A 22,868-nucleotide genomic window follows, 5' to 3' on the forward strand; every position below is an offset into this window, starting at 1 on the left:
CGGGTCCTCCCCGGCCCTTCCCGCCGCGCCACTCCGGGTGCCTGCGCCTTGCAGACCCTCACCAATCTCCGGGTCTGGGCAGCCCCCTTCCTCTACACCTGGACAGGCAGACACATGGCTGGGTGGACACCGGGGCACCCACCCGCAGTAGGGCCAACACACGGTGCTGTATGAGCAGGTGACAGGCTGACTGCAGGACGCCCGCACGCACGGGCACGGATGCACGTCGGTGACGCTGGCTAACGGGCTGCAGGTGAGTCCCCCGGCCCGGCCCCGGGGCGAACCCTGCCCGCCAGCTCCTAGCCCCGGGGACTGGCCCCTGCCCTGCTCTGCAGCCGCACCCCCTGCCTCATGCCCTCCAGCCACGTGCCCGGCGGGGGCAGCATTCTGCTGTGAGTCCAGATGTGCTGCACATGGGGGGGGGTCTGATTAATTCATAGATGGGGGGGCACCCAGCGCCCTTCTCATCAGCTGTGTGTGGGGGGGGTCTGATTAATTCATAGACGGGGGGGCACCCAGCGCCCTTCCCATCAGCCGTATGTGTGTGTGGGGGGGGTCTGATTAATTCATAGACGGGGGGGGCACCCAGCGCCCTTCCCATCAGCTCTGTGTGTGTGGGGGGGGTCTGATTAATTCATAGACGGGGGGGCACCCAGCGCCCTTCCCATCAGCCGTGTGTGGGGGGGGGATAAGCTGCTGCCTCCCCTTTTCTTAGCGTCTGACTTTGTCTCCCTTCACGTCCATCCGCCTGCCGCTGCCCGTTTCTCGTTTCTCATCCTCGTCAGGTCCAGCCCCTCGTCCCGGCTCCATCCCAGCCCCGGCTCCTGGAGGACACCTGTCACCATAGAAACAGGGGCAGCCCGCCAATCGCAGCTCCTGTCACTTCAAGGTGAAAGATGCCTGGCGCAGAACAATGGCAGCCGGGCGGCCTGGCTCCCTCCGCTGTGCCCTGAAAGCATCTGGTTTCTCTCCATGCTTACGCGCCCTCCCTCAGCTGCGGGGGGCGTGAAATAAACTGGCCCTGATCCGGCACCGGAGCGATGCATCCGCCGCTTCTGGACGACTCTCAAATCCCCCAAACACAACAATGGGCCAGCGCCTGCGCAGCCCAGCCAGCCTCCAGCCGGCTTTGTGCACAGCCGGGCACAGGTGGCCATGTCACCAACAGAGGCACCAACAGCCTTGATCAACCCGTGCCAGGCACACAAAACCCTCCTCCCGAGCCGACAGCGGGGCAGGGATTGGCAGGCCCCAGGCCAGCACCCTGGGCTACCATGCTGAAAGCTTTGGCTATTCTTAGTACCGTTGTGGCCTCAGTCATGGAGCAAAGAGCCTCTAATTTAAGAAACATGGGGTGGGCGGGGGGAGAGAGAAGGGGTGGGGGGGCATCAGAGCATTATGTGTGGGAGGGTAGCTGCATTGTAGGATGAGACGTAGCCCTGGGAGGCAGGACACCTGGGCTCTCGTCCCATCTCGCCCCCGCGGAATCACCTCGTGGGCCATGGCGGCCTCTCTATGCCTCAGTTTCCCTGCTGGTAGCATGGGCTGCTGACGAGTCAGATCTAAGGGTATAAAGCGCTCCAGACTGGAGCTGGCTGATGTTTATTTCATGAAGAAAAATGGCTTTTGGCCCAACCCTGACATTTTGAACCAGAAATCGACACCATTTAAAAACCCGCCTCGCTATGAAAATGTCCTGTCCAGCGAAACAAAAAAATGTTTATTTCTAGCTGACCACAGACGTCGTATTTTCATTGTTTCGGTTCATGTCCCTCCCCTTTCTCGCCCAAACCAGCGCGGTCCTGTGGGTGGGCTCAGGGCTGGGATGTGGGTTCTGCTGCGGGCTGCCTTGGGCAAAGCCCTTAGCCTGTCTGGGCCATAGTCCCCCAGCTGTAAAACGGGAACCTTCCCTTCCTGACAGGGGCCGAGGGTGTGAGACGCTCAGGCCCAGAGCCCAAAGGGATTAAGATCAATGGATGTGTGGACCCTAAATACTTGGAAGAGCCGGGCCTCAGACACTGCAGTGCTGGTGGCCGGAGACATACCTACCGCAGCGACCCAGGTGTCCTGAGATAACAGCTCCCAAGGACCATTTGTTTCCTTTTCACACAAAAAGGAACATTTCTGGGAGGAAAATATCTTTTCAACCGCCCCCCCCGAGAAAATGGGGGTTTCTTTTGAATGCTTGCAATGGGGTGGACCTAGAGAGCTGCTGTCAGTGCGTGAGAGACGAGCATCCAGATTGGGGGGGGGGGCGCTCAGCGGAGGAGCCCACCGCACCAGAGATGGGGCCGGGGGGGGGGGGGTGCAGAGCTTGATTCCCTGCCCTGTCGAGTGTTTCCCATCACCACACATTGCTGACTCAGCATTTCCTGCCTTGAACGTTTGCAGAACTAAAGCAGGCCGGGAAGGTGGCGGAGGGGCCGAGACACACTGTGGGGCAGGATCCTGGTGCATTCAGGGCCAGGAGATAGAAGAGGAAGAAGGAAAGGGGCGGGAGGGGGGGTTTGATACTTAAACTGCAGCTGCCGCCCCTGCCTGCCATTCTGCCTGCAGAGCGAGGGGCAGGATGCCCTGGGGTGTGTCCGGGGTGTCTCAGCGGATGCTGTATACAATGCGTCCCAGAGCTGTCCCTGGTGTGTGGGGCAGGGGGCGGGCAGCAGGCCCTGCAGACTGCCTGGGAGCTGTGGTTGCATCTCAACCTGGCTTCTGCAAGGGCTTGGAATATTTGGGGTCAGGAAGGAATTTTCCTCCAGGGCAGATTGGACGAGGCCCTGGGGGTTTTTCGCCTTCCTCTGCAGCATGGGGCCCGGGTCACTTGCTGGAGGATTCTCTGCTCCTTGAAGTCTTTAAAGCACGATTTGTGGACTTCAGTAGCTCAGACATAGGGGAGAGGTTTTTCGCAGGAGTGGGTGGGTGAGATTCCATGGCCTGCGTTGTGCAGGAGGTCAGACTAGATGATCATAATGGTCCCTTCTGACCTTAGTATCTATGAATCTATGATCGTGCCAACCTCGGCTGGCCTCTCCAGAGCTCCTCTCCTTACGCGAGACTGGGTGTTCCTGCAGCCTGCAATGGGGCAGTGGTCACCCCACGAGGCCGTCTGAGTCATGGCGCTCCAGAGCCTGCAAGGCTGGGCACACGGGAGTCTGGGTCCAAGGGGCCAGCACCGGAGAGGGGGGACTCTGGGATCCAGACTGGGCCATGGTTCTGGGATCAGGGCTGTGGGTGGCTGCCAGGCCTGTGGCGCTGCGATCTGGGATGTGGTGTCGCGGCTTTGGGATCAGCACAGCAGCATCATGTGTCCAGGACCCCGGCCACAGGTCTGGCTCTGTATCTCGGGGTCCCCTTACCCACAGGGGGGAGACTCTGATCTGACCGCATGCCAGTTTTGTTTGACCTGGCACTGCCTGCAGCTCCCCACATTCCCCAGGAAGGGCAAGTTGCTGCCCTTGCAGATGGGGGGCCCATGGGCCCCTGCTTTCAGCAGCAGGCCCCAGAGGGCCCATCCCCTACTCCCTGGAGTGACAGGTCAGATGGGTCAGTTAAGGCCAGTTTGGGGGAATTGAATGAAATCAGATCAGCCTCCCCGTCTGCAGCTGCCCCCCCTCCTCTTGCGATTGCAATGCAGCCAGACACCCCCGCCCCATCTTGCCCTGTTCCCCTTTATTACCTCCACTGAGCCCCACGATGCCCAGCCCGTGGACCCCTCTGGGGGAGCCATTTGTCGGCTAATTGGAGCTGAAAGGCAGTCAGCAGGCATCAGCGTGAGCGCTGGGTATTTTTAGTAAGTGCCCCACTTGTGGGGCTGTGGGAGCCCTGCCGGCTGATTCATTATTAAGCCGACATGTTCTGGCACTTCCCGGGGCTGAATTATTGATGGTGCTCAGGGCCTCAGCTGTCTGTAACAATTAGCCGTCCCTGGCTAGGGAGGGGCGCACGGCTCTGAAAGCTCTGGCCTCTGCTCCTCCCGCCTTCCTTTCCTCCACCCCCTTGCTCCATCTTCCCCTCTCCCTGAGTACGTCTCCCCCCAGGATCTCAAAACACTCAGAGCTAGGAGGACTCTGGCTCTGCACACGAGTTGCATTGTGGTGACCAGCCTTGTTTTAGAGACGGGGAAAGTGAGGCACGCAGAGGTCAACTGATTTGCCCAAGGTCATGTGGCTGAGCAGGGAACAGAACCCAGGAGTCCTGATTCTCCATCCAGCTGCTCTAAATAGCCCTTCCCCCCTCGAGGGTGGGTACAGAACCTCATCTCCCACTGGGATTTGGGGTCAGCGGTGTCTGGCTTGGCTGGATGAGTGATGGTGATGAGCTAGACCGTGAAAGCCAAGCAGCAGCGCAGGGGCTGGCGCAGAGGAGGCTCCCACATCTGGAGCTCATGCACTCGATTGCTAGCTAGTTCACACCAGCCCGCGGCGCTGGGACTGGACCCTGTCGCCTTCCCAGCTGGAAACACAGGCCTCCCCCTTTGAGTGCGAGGAGAAGCTCCCTTTGCTCCTAACAGTAGTAGTAGGGCCCTTATCCGTGCTGTGGTCACTAGGGGTGAAAGAAATATTTGCCCAAAGCTTGGAATCAGAAGAGCAGCCGCCAGGCTCAGCCAAGCCGGGCACAGGATAATTAGCTGGAGGCTGACAGCTGGCACGGGGTCGGGGGGGGGAGTGAGACCTGGAATGCAGCAGCCGGGGCGGATCCCCATCAGTGCCAATCCCCAGCAGTTCGTTAGCTGGATGCATGTGGGGGTGGCAATCTCATTTGTAACCTGCTTGGGAGGGGGAAGAGTCCCCTTTCTCCACACAACCCCCAAGAGCCCCTCCTGTGCCCGGTGCCATCCCACGCGCCAGCTGCCGGGGAAGCTGGCTGTGCCCTGATCGGTAACAAAGAGACGCAGCCCCTTTGCAGAGGAGAAATTACAGGAGCTTTTTCCATAGCACAAAGGGATTCTCCATCTCCCCCGGGGATTAAAGCCACTAACGAGCAGCTGGTCTAATCAAAGTTGTCAGGGAAGGAGCCGGCGCAGCAGAATGAAAAACTACCCAGATCCTGCTATTGAATCTCCTTTCTGTGGTGCTGGGGCAGGGGGCTGACGGGCGCTGGAGACTGACTCGGGGGGGGGGGGCGGTGGATATGCCCAGAGGCCCCTTCCCCCCACTTGGGACTGGTATAGATTCTGCTCCTGCAAGGCTTCTGGGGAAGGGGGTCGTGGGGAGTGGAGGGGATTCTGGGACCATTGTAACCGGGGCAGCTGTTGGATCGCTAGGTCCTGTTCTGTCCCCTCCCAATGCTGGACCCCCCCAACCCCAGCTGCCAGGCTCTGTGCACGCTGCCAGCCCCTTCTGCCCAGTGCTGGTTGCCGAGCTGGGGGCCTGCCTGGCTAAGATGCTTGATCTTGCTGGGGGCGAGTTGACTCCATCCACTCCAGTGGAGTTTCTGCTCCCCCCCCCCGGGCATAACGGGGCCCCGTGGAGTGAGCCCTGCCATCCTTCTGGATCTGCGCTCAGGGAGCAGTGGGCAGCCTGGGAAAGGCCCAGTGGGAGCGAGGAGGCAGCTTTGCCCCCTGCTCTGGTTTATGGTTCAGGGCCCCGCTCTGCCTACATCCAGAGCCCCTCAAGGTCCGCGGGAGCCTTTCTGTGGGCAACACATCAGATCCTGGGCAAGGTGGGCAGCGGTCACTCCTCTCTCTGCACTGCCCATGTCCAGCCCCGGGAGACAGGACTCCTGGGTTCCATTCCCTGCCATAGTTTGGACTAGCGGCCTGTGCAGGGAACTAGCAGCCTGGACTCCAGGGTTCTGGTCCCACCGCTGAGAGGGTGTGTGGGCTAGATCAAACTCTGGATTGTGACCCATAATTGGGCCACCAGAATGTGTCAAAGGGTCACTGGGCTCAGCTCCCTGCTTGGGGGTTGTGACCTGGTTCACAGGGGTGCAGTGCTGCTCAGGTTTGGCCCAGTTGCCCTCCATCTGAGAGGGGTCTGGCCAGGACTGAAGCCGGGAGGGTGCTGCTGGTATCATATTCTGTAGGTAACGTACCCTGCAGCCAGGTTCCACCCTGTCCTGCCCACAATGTACCCCTCACCCAGAGCCGGGCAACTCCCCCTCTGTCATACCCCTCATCCTGGACCCCAGATTTTCTTCCATTGCATCCCCAGGACCACAAATCCCCCCATCCCCTTCACTTTCTCCCCTATCAGCTGTGTGTTTTTGGGGAGCTATCAGCTTGCTGCCTCTCCCATCGACCCCTCTGCCCCCATATCCTTCCCCTAGGCCCCGCACTGCATACACACATTCCTCTGCCCCCCAATTCTTTCCCCAGTCTCCCCAAACCCCTAAATCCTTCCTCGCTACACCCCCAAGCCCCTGATCTCCCCACTTCACCTCCAAGCCCCCAGATCCCCTGACCCCTTACCCTCTGCCCCCATAGGCCATGTGAGGGGGCTGTGTGTTTTGGGGGATTGTCTTGGTCACCCAGGAGCTGAGGTGGGTTCCCCAGCTGCTCACAATCTTAGCTCCGAGCAGCTCCCTCTGCTCCCGATGGACCCCTGTGGGGGAGGCATCGGGTCAGGGGATGTCTTGGGGGGGTCTCTGGGTTTCCCCCCCAGACCATCTGTGTTTAAAAATGAGTCCTGAGCCCCGAAAGGTCGCAAACCCAGAGCAAGAGGGGTGGAAGTCAGGACTCCTGGGTTCCATTTGCAGCTCTGTGGCGCCAGCCAAATCACTCCGGCCTAAAGCGGCCACTGATTTGGGGTGCTTGAGTGTGGCTGCCCGGCCTGCGGACGCCTGGGGCTCTGGTCTCCAGAGGCGCCGAACTCCCCCACGCTGTGGCAGAGGCGGGTCAGGCCCAGTGGATCGCACCGAGCTCAGGCTGTGGCTCTTTGCTGGAACCGCTGGAGGGCAAGAACCCTGACCTGGGCACCACCCTGGGAAATACGCCGGCTGGAACAGCCCCGCGCTGGGCCCCGTGGCTGCAGGGGGCCTCCCCCATCAGCGCTGCTCTGAAGGAGACAACCCGGCGACAGGCTTGGCAGCGGGGGGGATGCTCTGTCCCCGGGGCGCGACCCGGCGTGTAAGGAATGCCGGTTATCAGCCTGGCAGAGCGGCGCGATAAGGGCACAGACCCGCCGGCTGCATTGTCTCGCCTGTCTGCAGCTGGGCCACTCATTCACCCGCCGCCTCCCTCCAGCTACGTGTGGCACAAGCCTGTAATGAAGTTTCCCAATTAATTACTGCCATTAGGAATCCAATTAGTGTCTCAGAACCGCTGGCAGGCGGGGGGAGAGCTGGGGGAGAGGGGGCTTGGCACAATGCAGAAAACCGGCGTGGAATTGTTGCCATTGCTCATCCCCTGCCTGCACCCTGGCTCGTGGCCTGCCCAGGGCGGCGGGGGCCAGGCCTGGATACTGCTCTGCCCACTCTGGGGCAGCACCTAGAGGAGAAGGGGGCTGGGGGGGGACCTTATCTGTGTGGCTCATGTGGGTCAGATCACATTGCACAGGCATGTCTGCCTGTGCGAGGCTGCGGCCGCATGCCCCGTGCTCACCTGGCACGCAGCGTCTGCAATCAGGGCCATGCCCGGCTGCGGCCTCGCCTGGCACCCCTCTCAGCAGATCTACAGCGTACGATCACGCCCGACAGCCAGACAAAGGACCGCCCTCCCCTCCCCCCGCCTGCTGGCTCGCACCCGCAGGGCTGGGCACCCCCATGTGCCTACACTGTACTCAATCACAGCGAGCATTGCAGCACACAAGAGTCAGTCGCACCTAGAATCAAATCCGTGTGCACCCATAACGTCCATTCACACCTGGACTCACACCCATGTATGCGCACAACATTCATTCGCAGCCAAAATCACACCTGCATGTGGGCAACACATCAGGCCCTGGGCAAGGTGGGCAGTAGATATACATACACTAGTCATGCCAGGTAGAATCACACCCCTGTGTACACACTTGTTCACACCCAGGATCACACCCAGTGGGTAGGTGATCCAGTTAATCCCACCTAGGATCACACCCTTGTGCCTACGCTGCACTTGTTCACAGCCAGAGTCACTGGAACGTCCAATCACACTCATTCACACCTAGAACACACCCATGTACACGTGCACGCCTATAAGCACGCCCAGGTGCATACAGCAGCGGGTCTAATCCTCTGTGTGTGTGTGTGTGTGTCCTGGCTGGCCTCCCCACCACCCCGCAGCAGCCACGCCCTCCAGGCCCCCACATGCTTCCACCCAACAACCCCCCCCTGCACCCCAAAACCTCCTCACCAGCCACGGCGGCAGCTGCTCTGTGTCCCCGCTCCCGCCCTGAGCCATTAGCAGGCGCAGCGCCCAGCCCGCATTGATCAGCGCGGTTTGAAAAATGAGCCACAAAGCGCTCTGCTAATCAAGATTAATCAGGCCTGTGGGCTCCCGCTGTCTGGCCCAGGGCTGGGCATGCAGCACGTCGCAGGGACCAGCACCCTGGCAGCGCCAGGGAGCCCACCCCGCCCACCTCACACGCAGGCGGGCGAGTTAGTGTTACAGGCTTTCCTTGAAAATTCATCGTCACCAGGGCCCCGTGGGGACGTGGCAGGGCCAGAGCCTGCCCTCCCATGGACTGTGCCGTCCCCGACAGATCCATGGGGCGTACAGGGGTGAGTCCCAGAGCACGAGCTGGCCCAAAGCCTCTCGCAGCCATAACACACACACACACACACACTGCGGCATACACACATTCCTACCTAGGGACACCCACACAGCGCACCCACTCCTGAGCACCTGTACACAGTCAACCTGCACACACACACACACACACAAGCAAACTCCTGAACACACATGCACCGACCCAAGCACACCTTCACACACACACACACACACACACACACACAAGCAAACTCCTGAACACACATGCACCTACCCAAGCACACCTTCACACACACACACACACACACTTTTGCATAAACACAGAAACACAGCTCTCCCCACGCATGCACAGGGGCACACCTGAACGCAGGCGTATACACGTTTTTGTGTGTGCACACCCCTCACACACACACACACACACACGCCTGTATTGGTGAGTGGAGGAGCAGACGCCAGGTGGGGGGCAAGGGGGAGAAGTGAAATAGAGAATCCAGCACAAGTTCCTTTGTTAGTTGGGGGGGGGACATACAGGGGTGCCGTATATGGGGATGACATATGGGGGGGGGTGTATGGCATACAGGGGTGCATGTGCGATCACAGGTGCACTGCAGGGGCTGGGGGGGGGGCCGTGCCTTGGTGGGAGTCAATGAGTAACTCAGCCAAACCACAGGGAGGCTGGTCCCAGCCCTGCCGCGCTGCAGCCTGGGCCCCAGTGAGCCATGGCTGCTGCTGGGTCCATTTGGCCATGTTGGTGACGACGCTGCTCGTGCTCTAAAGGGCAAGGCCGGGAGCACAGACGGCCGCAGCTGATCGCCGTGGCCAGCAGCTCAGCCCCTCCCTGCGCTCGTCAGGGCCGGCACCAGACGGGGGATTCAGGGGCAGCCTTAGCATGGCATTACCCAGAATGCTGTGCCTGCTGCCCGCTGGGCTGGGGTTGGAGCTCTGGGGGCAGACTGGGAGGCTGCTAGGGGCTCACTGTGGTTAGTGACAAGCTGCTCTCTGGAGCCCCTTTCACCAAGGGCTCGCCAGCCTCCTGACTGCTCAAGGTAGGGGCCCTGCAGTAAAATGGGGAAACTGAGGCACGGAACGGGGCATTGGCTTGCCCACGGTCACACTCTACAGAGACTGGACTAGAACCCAGCCTTCCTGAATCGCAGTCCCCTGCTCTAAGTGCTAACAGCACCCCCTCCCCAAATAAGTGATTCTAGGATGCTCCCCCCCAGGGCTGCGGAAGAGACATGGAGCCCTGCAGCCCCCAGCCCCAAGATCCTGCCCCCCATCTCCCCCTTCTTCCAGCAGCTCATGGAGCTGGGGGGCTTGCGAGGCACTGAGGGGTGCAGGGGTGACTGGGCCAGGCTGGGACTGACACGGCTGGGCTGACAGCGTCACGGGGATCACGCCCTCGTCCCTGGAGAAGGGGAAGAAAGAAAGACCAGAGAGGAGGGAGGGAGAAGAGAAGAAGGAGAAAGAGCGAGAGCCAGGGACTGAGCAAAGCCTGGCCCAGCAGGGCATCTCACACCCCAGCTGCCACCCAGGCTAAGGTGCAATGCTGGTGCTGGCTCTGGTCTGTGGACTCAGAGCGCCCTCCCCGGGCAAAGCCAGGCACTGCACCATCAGCACCTGGTTAGTCTCTAAGGTGCCACAAGTACTCCTTTTCTTTTCACCCTTGTGATGTAGCTGCTAGGCTCTGCAGCCAGAGACCCGTCAGGGCAGGGGCAAAGGGCACCGAACTCCAGCCAGGGCCCGTTCCTGGGCCGCTCGTCTTAGCTATTGGCGTCTGTGCCAACGCCGGGCGCGGCAGGGGATCCCCAAGGGATGGGCTACAGAGAGCAACCAGAGTGATTGAGGAGAGAATCAGACCCCGTATCACGCCCCTCTGTGACCATAATAAATTGGTTAGTCTCTAAGGTGCCACGAGTACTCCTTTCCCTCTGTGACCCAGTTACAGCCTGGGGACACTGTTGGCTACCCGGCCACCTAGGCTGAGGCCCTGGAGATGCTGCTAGCCACCTGGCCTCCTGGGCTGAGGCCCTGGGGATGCTCCTAGCCACCCGGCCACCTGGGCTGAGGCCCTGGAGACACTGCTAGCCACCCGGCCGCCTGGGTCAAGGCCCTGGGGACACTGATAACCACCCGGCCGCCTGGGCTGAGGCCCTGGGGATACTGCTAGCCACCTTGGCTGAAGCCTTGGGGATGCTGCTGACACTGCTAGCCACCCAGCCACCTGGGGCAAGGCCCTGGGGATGCTGCTAGCCACCCGGCCGGCCTGGGCTGAGGCCCTGGGGATGCTGCTGGCCACCAAGCCACCTGGGCTGAGGATGGCATGGGATGGAGCCTGGAGATGGCAGGACGGGGAAGCAGGGATCGCCAGGCCCCAGTGCCGCGCAGTCATGAGCTGGAATACGTGATCCTCCCCAGCCTCGTCTGCACTGGGCATGTAGCCAGGAGTGCCAATCCCCCATGTTGCAGGCGTGATTCCCATGGCCTGGATGCAGCCTGCCCCCCGAGGAGCTCCTGCAGGGCCCCTGGGCTGTCAGGGACCCATGGCACATTGACAGCACGGGGGCAGCGTGAAAGCAATGGATCATGATGGTTCAGAGCTCAAGGGCTGAGGTGCTCGTGCCATCGTTGGCTCTCGCCTTGCATGCTGTTACACCTCGATTACAGCCATGTGACCCAGAATCCTGCCCCTGGCGCGGGGCTTAGGCCTCCGCTGGCCAAACGAAAACAAAGGGAGGCCTCAGTCTCGTTACCTTCTCTCGCAGCACAAAGAGAAGCCTCATGGCCACCTCCTCCGGTCCAGCCGAGCTGTGCTCCCTGATGCAAGCCCAGAGAGAGCCTCCCAGATCATGCCCCGGTGTATGTTACTGCTGGGCTTGATTGGATCCAAGTGGGGTGGGGGTGGGCTTTCCATGCAGCTAAGAATCAGCCGTTGCTGGACTGATGGCCCACGGCTCTGTTCTAGGTAAGAATCCCTCGCAGAAGAAACCTCAGTATTGCAGCCAGCCACTGGAGAGAGAGAGAGAGATTCTTCCCCCCGGCCCCTCTGTCTCCAAGTTTAGCTGCCCGCATAGATTTTAAGACCAGAAGGAACCATGGTGATCATCGAGTCGGACCTTCTATATGACGTGGCCTTTAAATTTCATCCCACGACTCCTGCATCAGGAGGGCAAATGGGGCAGTGCCCCTTATAAAGCCTGCACGTGTTTTACTTTAATGTGGTTTTGTGTGTTTGAGCTTTACAAATATTAAGTCTGGTCTTCCCTTGTCTTGTTGGAGGACTCCTGGGAAGAGCTGGAGATACGTATTCAAGGCTTTCTCTGCCTGTCATTGAACAGATGGGACAGTGATTCGAACTCAGAGAGCTTTCCACCCAGCTATTCGTTAGGCATTTGCGTTAAATACGTAAACAAAAATCAAACAAAACCCAAATACTTTTGATCAGGCTGGAAAAAACATCACTTCTTCTCTCATTTAGTCAACTTTCACTTCCCTGGTATCTATGATACTCTCCGCCTCCTTTTTCTACAGAGAGGCTTCCAGGAAACGAGGAAGGAAAAAATTCAATACCTGATGTAAGCAAGAAACGGGGAAAATTGCTCTTTAAATAAACCTGGCAGGTAGAGCTGGGCAAAATTTTTTATTTACCGCAACATTTCACTTCCACATGAAATTTTTTTCAGCTTTTTGGTTTGCTGAAAAATTATGAAAAATGTTGTCATCATTTTGATCCGATTTCCCCCCCCAAAATTACCAGTGAATTGAAAAATCCATTAGTCACCCAGCTCAACTTTCAGGTCCTCTTCATACATCAGAAGAGGCAGAAAAAAGCGTTAAACCCAATCCCTGCCTTCTAAAACTATCCACAGCTTTGCTTGTTTGATCAACAAACCTGCTTTTCTTTTAACAATACAGACGTCAGACGCACACTCGAAAAGGCCATCAAAGCCGGCCTGCATCTGAACAAGTGGGCAGAGACTTCAAGACGTGACAGATTCCAAAGGACAGTGTTGCATTCGGACAGCTTTGCTTTACCGTCCATTTTACAGAATCCATTGAGAAGAAAAAAACCATAAATAATACAGGCAATAATTATAACAGTAATAAAAAACATTGCATTTACAAAAGCATCTTTCATCCAAGGATCTCAAAGTGCTTTAGAAAAGTGGGTAGGAATTATATCCACGTCACAAAGAGGGAAACTGAGGCACAAACAGGGAAGGTGATGTCTCCGATTTCACAGTGAGTTAGTGGCAGAGCCAGGATTCCGAGCCAAGGCCTCTGCTCTAACCCCTAGACAAGGTTGCCTTGCTACATGCCTATTACATACAGCGTGTGACAGATATTGCAACTGAATGCACGATCTTTGGAGACCATATTATGTTACAAGTATGACCGGCGTACGTGCCACTTGTGGGCCAGGGCATGTACTTAGGGTTGCCAGGCCTCCAGGATTGTCCTGGAGTCTCCAGGAAGTAATGATTAATCTTTAATTAAAGATGATGTCACATGACAAAACCTCCAGGAATAGGTCCAACCAAATTTAGCAACCTATGGCTGCCATTGCCAGGGCCGGTGTCCAGGAAGGCAAAGCGGTGGGGGATGATTAAGGTGAATCACTTAGATTAGATTAGGGTGAATCACTTAGATTAGGGTGACCAGATGCCCTGATTTTATAGGGACAGTCCCAATTTTGGGGGCTTTTTCTTATATAGGCACCTGTTACCCCCCACCCCCATCCCGATTTTTTACATTTGCCATCTGGTCACCCTAACTTTGATTATAAACACCTCCAGAGTCTACTTAACACCCGCCCCCCCCTCAACTCCAGGCTGGAATAGACTGATTCAAACTGGTTTTTTCAGACCTCAACAAACAAAGAAAGGGCTTTTGGTATTAGGAGGCTAGGTTTAAACTGCCTCAGGGCATCTTTCTGAGCCAGCCAGAGGATGGGAACGTCTGGACCGGAAAGACCTTGGCCTCCCAGGGCCCCGTAAGACTGATGGGTGATGACAACTTGTCTTTCTAGGTTTACTCTGTAATGGTTTTGCCTTAAGAACGAAGGTGCTTGTTCAGAGCTGGCTGGTAACTTATAACTGCTGGCCACCCTCTTTATAGCCCTCGGGCAGAAAGCAAAGCCCAAGCGCTGGCCTGCAGGCTGACCAGCTTGCTGGGATATCACAGTGTATGGCCGGGAGCCGTGCAGCCTGAAAACCCCAGTCAGGCGGGGGAGAGACGCAGGTCCCTGCCCGAAAGAGGCACCACTAGGAGCCGGAAACCTTAAGTAGGTGCCCTCAAGGGAGCACCGAGGGGGAATAAAGGTGCCATTACCCCAAAACTGCAACGCCGTTTAAGCATGAACAGTCTGGAGAAGAGTTTGCGACATTTCCTTGCCATTTTCTTCATCGGTCGCCATGGACAAGTTGTCTGGCAGCCCGTCCGCCGGGCACTGTAATCCCGGCCAGCCCAGTGGGCATCCCAGCTAGTCCCCGACTCGAGAGGGCTCCCCTACCAAGCCACAGGGCTGAATGAGAAGCAGCACACGTGCCATCTGTCCGCCCAGCTGGGCAACGCTAGCGGGTGGCTGTTGAATCATGACTGGTGTGGAGAAAGGAAATCAGGAAGTGTTATTTACTCCTTCTCAGAACACAACTAGGGGCCACCAAATGAAATTAATAGGCAGCAGGCTTAACACAAACGAAAGGAAGTATTTCTTCACACAATGCACAGCTGACCTGGGGAACTCCTTGCCAGAGGATGTTGTGAAGGCCAAGACTATAACACTGTTCAAAAAAGAACTAGATAAGTTCATGGAGGCTAGGTCCATCAGTGGCTATTAGCCAGGATGGGCAGGGATGGTGTCCCTAGCCTCTGTTTGCCAGGAGCTGGGAACAGGTGACGGGATGGATCACTTGATGATTCCCTGTTCTGTTCATTCTCTCTGGGGCACCTGGCACTGGCCACTGTAGGCAGACAGGACACTGGGCTAGATGGACCCTTGGTCTGACCCAGTCTGGCTGTTCTGATGTTCTTATGAAGTACAAATGTCAGCAGGATGCAGGGGCAGTGCTGAGAGCCGCCTCTGGGCAGCTCCCGAGCACAGCACCTCCGGGCACCGCTGAAGAGACCTGCCCCTCGCGTCTGGCACCTCACTCGCTAAAGGGCACAGACAGACACAGTCCTGGCCCTGTTCAGCTCTCTGGGAATGTTGCCACTGACTGCCATAGAGGCAGGATTGCACCTCGGTGCACAGAATTCCTCCTGGCCAGAAGGGTTTTTCCTCCCTTTCAGGGTAACTCCCATTGAATGGCCCAGAGGTCATGGGGGGAAAGGCCCTGTGCTCCCTTGATGGAGGAGCGGTAGGATTGTAAGGCTCCAAGGACCAGAGCCGCCTAAGGTATTTAGGTGCCTAGCTCGCGTTGAAACCAAATGAGGGGGAGGTTATGCACCTGAATGTTGTTGAGAAGAGGATTCAGATTCGACGCTGTCCCCATCCTGGCCTCTCCCCCCTGGCCACAGCAAACAAACCAAACACTCTCCTCTGCGATTCCTCCCTCTGGGCACCCAGTCCCCCCACTTTGGTCTCTCTGATCATAAGCAGAGCAGGACAGGGACCCTCTTCGTGCTGTGTGCAGCCCCGAGCGCATGGGCGGCACTTAACTCCAGTGAGAGGCAGCCTCAAGGTCCATTTGGAGAGGGGCAGGGTTAGAACCGTAGAAGCAGAGTGGGCAGGGCTCTGATTGGGGGCATCCGAGCGCTGCGCGGATCTTCATGGCCTTTCTGTTGTCCTCTGCTTGAAGGAGGAGGCCTTTTTGGAAGCTTTCGTGGGGCCAGGGCTCCGTTCTGCAACTGGAGGCTTCCAGTTGTGCCCCCGTCTCTGGAACTCCTGGATGTAGAGGCTGCTCTGCTTCGTCTCGCTACTGGCTTGGGCACCGTCTTTCTTTTCCTCTTGCTTTTTGCGGAACAGAACGTTCACGTAGATTGCCTGCCCTGGATTTCAAACAGAGGTTATGCCGGAAAGCGTTAATGGCTGTCATCAAGCACGGACAGTCACAGACCTGGTCAAAGCCACTGAGTGTGCCAAGCATACTTCTTTCAGCCTAAAAGGAAGGAGCAAGTAAGCCCTTTTGTGGTGTGAGATCATGGGAGACAACAGAAGCCACCGCCCAAGGCAATCGACCATATGGCAACACCTGTGCAGAGTTAAGCCGTGTGGCCTGAGAGGTTTTCCTCGGACTGCTTGCAAACGCATGGGTGAGGGGATTGCTTGGCAAGCTATGTATGTGAGAGAGGCAGAAAACCAGCAGATATCAAGAGAAGTCGTTGTGAGCATGGTGCTGAAAGGGTGAGAGAGAGCTCCATGGAGAGGACTTGTTGGAAAAGCAGGGTTGGTATTTATGAGCAAGCAAGCTGCCTGTTGTTGTTTGTTCCTACTGTGTTCAGGGAAACAGGACTTTGTGGACATTGTTTGTAAATAAACAGGCTTGCCCCAAAGAAATACCTGACTCATATCATCAATCTCCTCTGATTGGAAACCACCCAGCCAGGCCCCACTCAGGCAAAAGGGGCAACACACACAGGAGAAATGATCTTCTATTACCCCCAGCTTTTCCTCCTGGAGGAGCTTCAGAGTTATTTCCAAATGCGATACCCAAGAATTGCATTCTCCTGCCCCCTGGAGTGCAACCCATTCTGGGGCAGGACATGGCGGCTGTTTAACAGCCACACAGCAACCCTACGATGGCCGCTTAGCACAGGAAATGAGAAAGGGCCCTGTGTCTGGATGAGACAGCGCAGGGGGCTCAAGAAGCAGAAAGGAATCCGTCCAAGATACCCAGGGCTAACGGCTTCCACTGTTGGTAAATACCCGCTGCAGCCTTTAATAAGCAGGAGCAGTCAGGAGGGGTGTCACCTCTAGCCGCGCTGCGCCCACTGGCCTCCCACTGGGGTTCTGCCTGGTGGAAGAGGAGCATCCCCTCAGCCATCAGCACCACGCTGGAAGTCTGCCGTCCCAGTGCAGACCCCAGCTCGCCCCTGCTCGGTTTGCACCAGCTGAGCACCTCAGAGACGTGGGAACGCAGGAAGCTTGTATCGCAGTGGATAGGGGATAGGGGCCAGGGCAGGAGCTTCCCAGCGGGTGGCTCTGAAACTCCCCTGCCGTGCCAGGGGATAAGGGGCGATTTTAACCACACAGCTCCTTGTGTGTAGACCCAGCTTCTTTAACAGTCCCTGCCGTCTGCAGCCGCTGGAGGGCAGCATTGCTCAGCCAGCCCCTGGCAGTATGGGAAGAACAGCTGGGATCTCTGCCCAGGTGACTCCCACAGGCAGGGGGTCGCTCACTGAGGTGGCCCATGGGGCCACAGATCCCTGGGGGACGCTCGCCACGCCTCCCCCAGGCCAAGGGTCTCTCGGACAGCTAGCCACTGCTGAGGGCAGGGTCCCTGCTCCATCCCTGGGGAGACGGGCTGCAGCGGGAGTCCCCCGGGGGCTCTTACCTGGATCTCTGCACCTGTGTTTGTAGCAGCAGATCACGGCCAGCAGTAGCAGCAGTGCGGTGACGGCCAGCGCTCCAGCCAGGCCCAGCCACAGCACGAGGCCTGAAACAGCCGGGCAGAGCCATCAGCCTCTCCGGGTGCCCCACCCTGTCCCGTCCCCAGCACCCCCCTCCTGGAGCCCCGCCCGAGGGGAAGTGCTGGCCTGGCCTCATGCTGCCACTCGCCCCGCAAGTGACTCCTTCTGCTCCAGGCTCCTTGCTGGGGCACCACGTCCATAGCTCGCTGCCGTGGGACACGCCTGGCACTGGGCCAGGCGTGGGCAGTGGGGGCTAGGCAGGGGCCTCCCGGCTTTGGAGGCCAAAGTGATGTTCCAGAATCAATTTCAAGGGCTCATTAGCCGCAGTAAGGGCCTGGCCCAGGCGCTCTGACCCGGGGTCCAAGTGTAGCAACGAGCGATCGGGAGGCCACAGGAGAGGTTTGGGTGGGTGTGACCCGGGTCTCCTGGAGGGGCAAAGTAGGGGAGGTCTGGATGGGCGTGACTCCGGGGTCCCCTGGGCCCACGTGGGTGTAATCCTGCAGGTTTAACGCCTCTCACCTCTGCTGTGATTCCTCAGCCAACCTCCTCCGTCTGCTGCTGTCGAGAGAAATAAACACCTGTCAATTCACAACTTCCCCAGCCCCCTTGCTCTGCATCCTGGGGGGAGGGGGCTGCCTTGGCCAGGGCTTACCGCACTCCGGAAGACGGCCCTATTTCATTCGCGATCCTGCGGCAATCACGGCTCCCGCCATGTGAGGCTCCCCCCGCCCGCCACTGCCATTTGGATTTGAAGTCGCTTTCTTTGCCCTGGGCACCGTTTTGCAGACCTTTTGAGTGTGCCCTTAGCACGGCAAAAACACGCGACACCTGTGAAGGGTGACAGGCTACGGTGACCGGACTCCAGTTGTGTTACGACTTTCAGTCTTCCAAATTTTATAGTGTGAGGGCTGGGTGTCAAAGAAATTCGCAGGCATCCCATAAGACTTGAGTGTTTCTATCGTTCCAGCAATTTCTTCTTAAACAATTAGGTCTACTCCGGCTTCTCCAAATGACCGCTATTAATAAAGGCCCATGATTACTTTGCCGTGACTTTCCACATCTTGGCCGCAACTCGGCCTCAATTATTTGAAGACCATCCCGCCTTACTCCTGAACCATGCCCTGGGCTGCTAGATGCCACGGTGATGGGCACGTGAGTTAGAATAGCCACACTGGCTTCGGATGGAAACACGCCGCAACATCAGCTCTTTCCGTGGCAACGATGGGATGTGCGAGGGAAATTCATCACAACCCGTGACGGGCAGGGTTGAGGCCAATCCCCTGGCTGGAGCTGGCTGGAGCGTGGGGCCCAGACGCTATGGCCTGGCTTCCCCTCCCGCCCCCAGGGGATGCTGAGAGGGCTGGACAGCTGGGGACCCAGCGAGCCAGCTGCAGGGAGCTCGTTGGGGACCACCCAGCAATTAGCACACAGGCCATCTGTGTTCCTCACTCATTGGCCAGAGGGTGCCCGGCTGGGGAATTGTGTTTGCAGGGCTCCAGCCAGCCCTGAACTGGGAGCCGCTCCCAGCATGGGCCCAATGCCTGTTTGCTCAGGGACCCCTGGCTGGGAAACGGGGGTGGAGAGCGAGCCCTGTGAAATCTAACGCGTCTAGAGGAGATGAACCTGGATGCCGCAGGAGACAGAGACCTCAGACTAGGGGCGAAATCTGAACACAGCAGCAAGAGTACCCGAGGGGCAGGGGCGAGGGGGCAGAACACAGGGTGGGCAGGGCACACAAGGGGAAGAGTGCATGGGACACCAGGCATCCCAGGGTATCGGGTTGGGGCACAGGAGATGCAGAGGGCATAAAGTGAGGTGTGGGGTGCTCAGAGGGTGGGGGTATTGGGTGCAATGGGGGGCGCTCGGGTGGTGGCCCTATGAGGCCTGCAGGAGACACGGTCTGCAGCGTGCATAGAGCCACAAGGCAGAGAAGCGGGTGCACAGCTCCCGGGGAGGAGGCTGGCAGAAGACAGGATGCAGAACCCATGAGGGGAGTGGGGCCCACGGGGGCAGGGGAGGAGAGAGGCAACCAAGGGCTTGCCATGGGGAGGAGAGAGGCAACCGAGGGGGCTGCAGGATGCAGGGCCCCGGGCGGCTCCCGCTGTGGTTTCGGCAGCTCGCGCCGTGGGTGGCACATGTGAACGGAAATGCAGCCCTGATGGGAAGTGAGAAACTCAACGTCTGACCAGGGAGGGGGATGGAGAGACCCCACCTAGCACCACGCTGTGGGGTGCAGCTGGGGGGAGGGGAGGGGTTCTCCCAGTAAGTGGGGCTGTAGAGAACAGCTCCCCCTTCTCCTAGGGACCGGGCAGTGCTCTCAGACGCTGTCCCATCCACCTGGAGCCAGTTCACCCCCCCTCACCCTCACCTAGGGGCTGATCCTGTTTGATGCTGATCTCTGAAGCAGGCCCACTGGCCCCACTGGGAGTGAGATGCAGGTGCCCCCCCTGCCCTGGCAGCGCCCCTGCCCCCCTACCTGAGGTATTCAGCATTGTCCCGTTGCCCGTGGCCTGCAGATACGCCGGGATCTCCACGGTGGCTACGCACATGTACTGCCCCACGTCATCTTTACTGATGTTGCCCATCCTCAGGGTGAACTTAGGGGGGTGCCAGGTGAAGCCGAGGCGGGCGTCATCACAGCCCTCCATGCCCTTGCAGCAGTTGGAGACGCTGGTGTTGTCCAGCACGACCTGGCAGAGAGCCCTCAGGGCGCCCTCCCTCCTCCACTCCACACGGAGCCTCTCCCAGTGCTGGGCAGCGTCGATCTGGCAGGACAGCTCCACCGAGCCCCCCAGGGGGGCCAGGATCTGGGCAGGATCTTGCCTCACTTGCAGGGTTCCTGCTTCCTTCCTGGCTGAGGGGAGGAAGAGACAGGAGATAGAAACTCCACCAAGAGCAACCGCACAGAGGCGCTTCCACCATGGATCTCAAAGCACCTCCCAAAGATGGGTTTTACCACCCGCGCTTTACAGATAGGGAAACCAGTTCTGAGATGCCAACTGCGGCCTTGGGGACCCCACCAGAACAGCTTTGAGCCTGACTGAACCCCAAACCAGCCATCCTGGGTCACAGATCCCAGGTCCCCTTCCTTGTCAGAACGTCCTTCCCCTGAAGAACTGGCACCAGTGGTTTGAAGGCTCGATCCTATCTCCGCAGCTCAAACCCTCTCCCGTGTTTCTCTCGCCCAGAAGCAGAGCGGGGATGACTTTTGGGCTCAGCTCTGCACGTTACATTAGCCCTCGGCAGGCATCGCTCAGGGCAGAATCCAGCCCCGGATTGGCTGCTTACCGAGAGTTAGGGTTACTTAGAAATGAATTTGTTGAGAGGGGAGGGTTAAATTATATTAAACCCAAAGCCCTCAAAAAGGGGACCAGAGGTTTTGCAAAACCCCTAAAACCCTGAGTGCTCCTGCCCTTGCTGGGGAGGCTGAGAAAAGCCCCGATCCTGCAAAGACGGTGTTCACACCCTACTTTTCATTCGGTGTTTGTGCTGCGCCAGGCACAGTGGGGTACGGGCTCCAAGGATACACATCGTAATGATTCTAATTAACTTTCTGTATGACAGCAGCCCCACTGAACTCCCTGGGACTATTCGAATACATAGTCCCTGGATGACTGACCAGGGCCGGAGCGTGCCCAAGCGCGTGGCCCCAATCCTTTGATCGACGGCGCTTGGGCATTGATTCCAGCTGGGTGCTGCTTGGGCACCACAGCCCACCTGCCCGCTATCATTCACAGGATCGGGGCCACCATGGGCCAAGAGTGCAATTTTCATGGCACACTGTAGATCTCATGGGTTGGGAGCGGGCAAAGAAGTGGCCGGGGAAAATATTGGAAACGCTTTTCCCCCTGAATCGAGGACAAAAGGGCAGAAATGTTCCCAAATTGCCAAATAGAAGTGTCAGAAACTCCCTCAAATTTTTGGAAGGTGCCAAAATGTCCAAAATTCCCCAGCAGTTTCATGTGGAAACCCCAGGAAGGCGAACGCTCCCAGACCCTGGGTCCATTCTGCCTAGCTCGTGAGCTCTTTGGGACAGGAACTGTCTAATCCCCTGTGTTTGTTCACCCCCAGCACAGTGGGCCCCCATCTTGGCTGGCCCCTAGGCCCTGCCGTAATAAACATAATTAATAATAACGTGCTGGATGCACTGAAGGCATGGAATATGCAGGGGATACTGGCAGCTCTGCCGTATTGGGCGGCCCAGAGCTTTCACCAGCCCGATGGAAGTTTAGTCCTATAGGTTTTGCATGAGTCCTAGAATAAATCAGGGGGTGTCTTTTAGAACACCCCCAAATTACCCAGCTTCAGTTAACAAGACCCCTCCCTCTTCCGGAGGGGAGGGGGGTTCACTCCGCCAGCTGGAGAATTCTGGGGGCGATGGATTGTAGCCGGAGCAGAGCAGCAGGAACAAAGGAGGCGGTGGGACAAAGGTTGCTATGCAGGCCGGGGCGGGGCGGGAGATAGGGGTGCAGTAAATTATCCCCAGGGAGAAGCTGAGACAAAACAGATGCTGCTTCTGGGGATGGAAAGGAGGGAGGCTGCCGGAGCAGAGTCCCCCCCCACCCCGGCCCCCCGCCTTGTCCGATGGAGCGTGGGGGGGAGCGGGGAGTACATGCCCCTCTCCCTTGCCTATCTCCCGGCCTTCCCTTCGCCTGGCAGCCGTACAGTAGGTGTTGAAAGAGGATTGGGGAGTGAGCAGTGTCTGGTGTGATAGGGCCCCCGGTTGTATGAGGCTAGAGAGTCCAGGGCGGGCAGTACCCAGACCTGGTTCGAGAGTGCCTAGGTCGTACCACTGCCCGACGGGTACCAAGCGAAGCTGTGATGAATCCCTGACTCCGGGAAGGTGTGTATCTCCCATGGCCTCTCCCCAGCACAGAGGGCTTCCTGCCTCCTGCTTCCCTGAAGCCTGGCCAGGAGCTGGCTGGGGCATCCCCGAACCCCGCCTGGCAGGCAGGGCCTGGAGCTGTCCTGGCCCTGCAGAGCGCGTGGGGATTTGGGATCCAGCGGGCTGGGTGGATTGGAAATCTCTGAAAAGCAGGCCCTGCGTGCGCACCCAAATCACGCAAAGCTTAGCCCTAAATGCCAGGGACTTTGATAGCACCGTGCACTCACCTGCTAAAAGCAACAGGAGGAGACACCCCCCCAGCCTCTGCATTGCAGCTCGTGGGGGCTGGCTCTGCTCAGCTGGCTCTCTGGCTGTCTCCAGCACCGGCTGCTAAGTCTCTGGCTGACCCTCCGGCTGAGATCTAGACAGCGCGTTTTCTAACCTCCCTCCCCACCTCTGTGCCGTGCAGAGACGGAGCTTCCTGCCACAGGCTACGCCAGCACCAGCATGACCTACTCAGCAGGGGAGCAAAGAGTCAGGGCATCTCCAGCCAGGCCCCTGATCTCCAGTAATGACAGCCTGGAGCTCAGGGCACTTTAATGGGTTAAGGTGGATATAATCCCCATTTTACAGATAGGGGAACTGAGGCACAGAGAAGCAACCAACTCAAGGTCACCCAGTGACTCAGCCGCAGAGCCAAGAACAGAGTCCTGGCGTCCTGACTCCCAGCTCAGTGCTCTGACCATAAGACCAGCCATACTGGGTCAGACCAATGGTCCATCCAGCCCAGTATCCTGTCTTCTGACAATGGCCAATGCCAGATGCTTCAGAGGCAATGAAGAGAACAGG

General features: G+C 58.2%; 1 protein-coding gene across 1 annotated transcript; it reads right to left on the reverse strand.

Moving 5' to 3' along the window:
- Positions 1–15,392: 15,392 nt before the first annotated feature.
- On the reverse strand, positions 15,393–22,437 carry TMIGD2 (transmembrane and immunoglobulin domain containing 2). Its single transcript, XM_074939810.1, has 5 exons — positions 22,307–22,437; positions 19,671–20,048; positions 17,714–17,752; positions 17,119–17,220; positions 15,393–15,613 (listed from the first exon to the last, which is right to left on the reverse strand). Exons 1-5 carry the CDS (start codon positions 22,347–22,349, stop codon positions 15,393–15,395), a joined length of 783 nt encoding a protein of 260 aa, XP_074795911.1. The 5' UTR covers positions 22,350–22,437.
- Positions 22,438–22,868: the final 431 nt, after the last annotated feature.

The sequence above is a fragment of the Natator depressus genome, chromosome 25 (assembly GCF_965152275.1).
Source record: "Natator depressus isolate rNatDep1 chromosome 25, rNatDep2.hap1, whole genome shotgun sequence".
Classification (NCBI taxonomy): Eukaryota; Metazoa; Chordata; order Testudines; family Cheloniidae; genus Natator; species Natator depressus.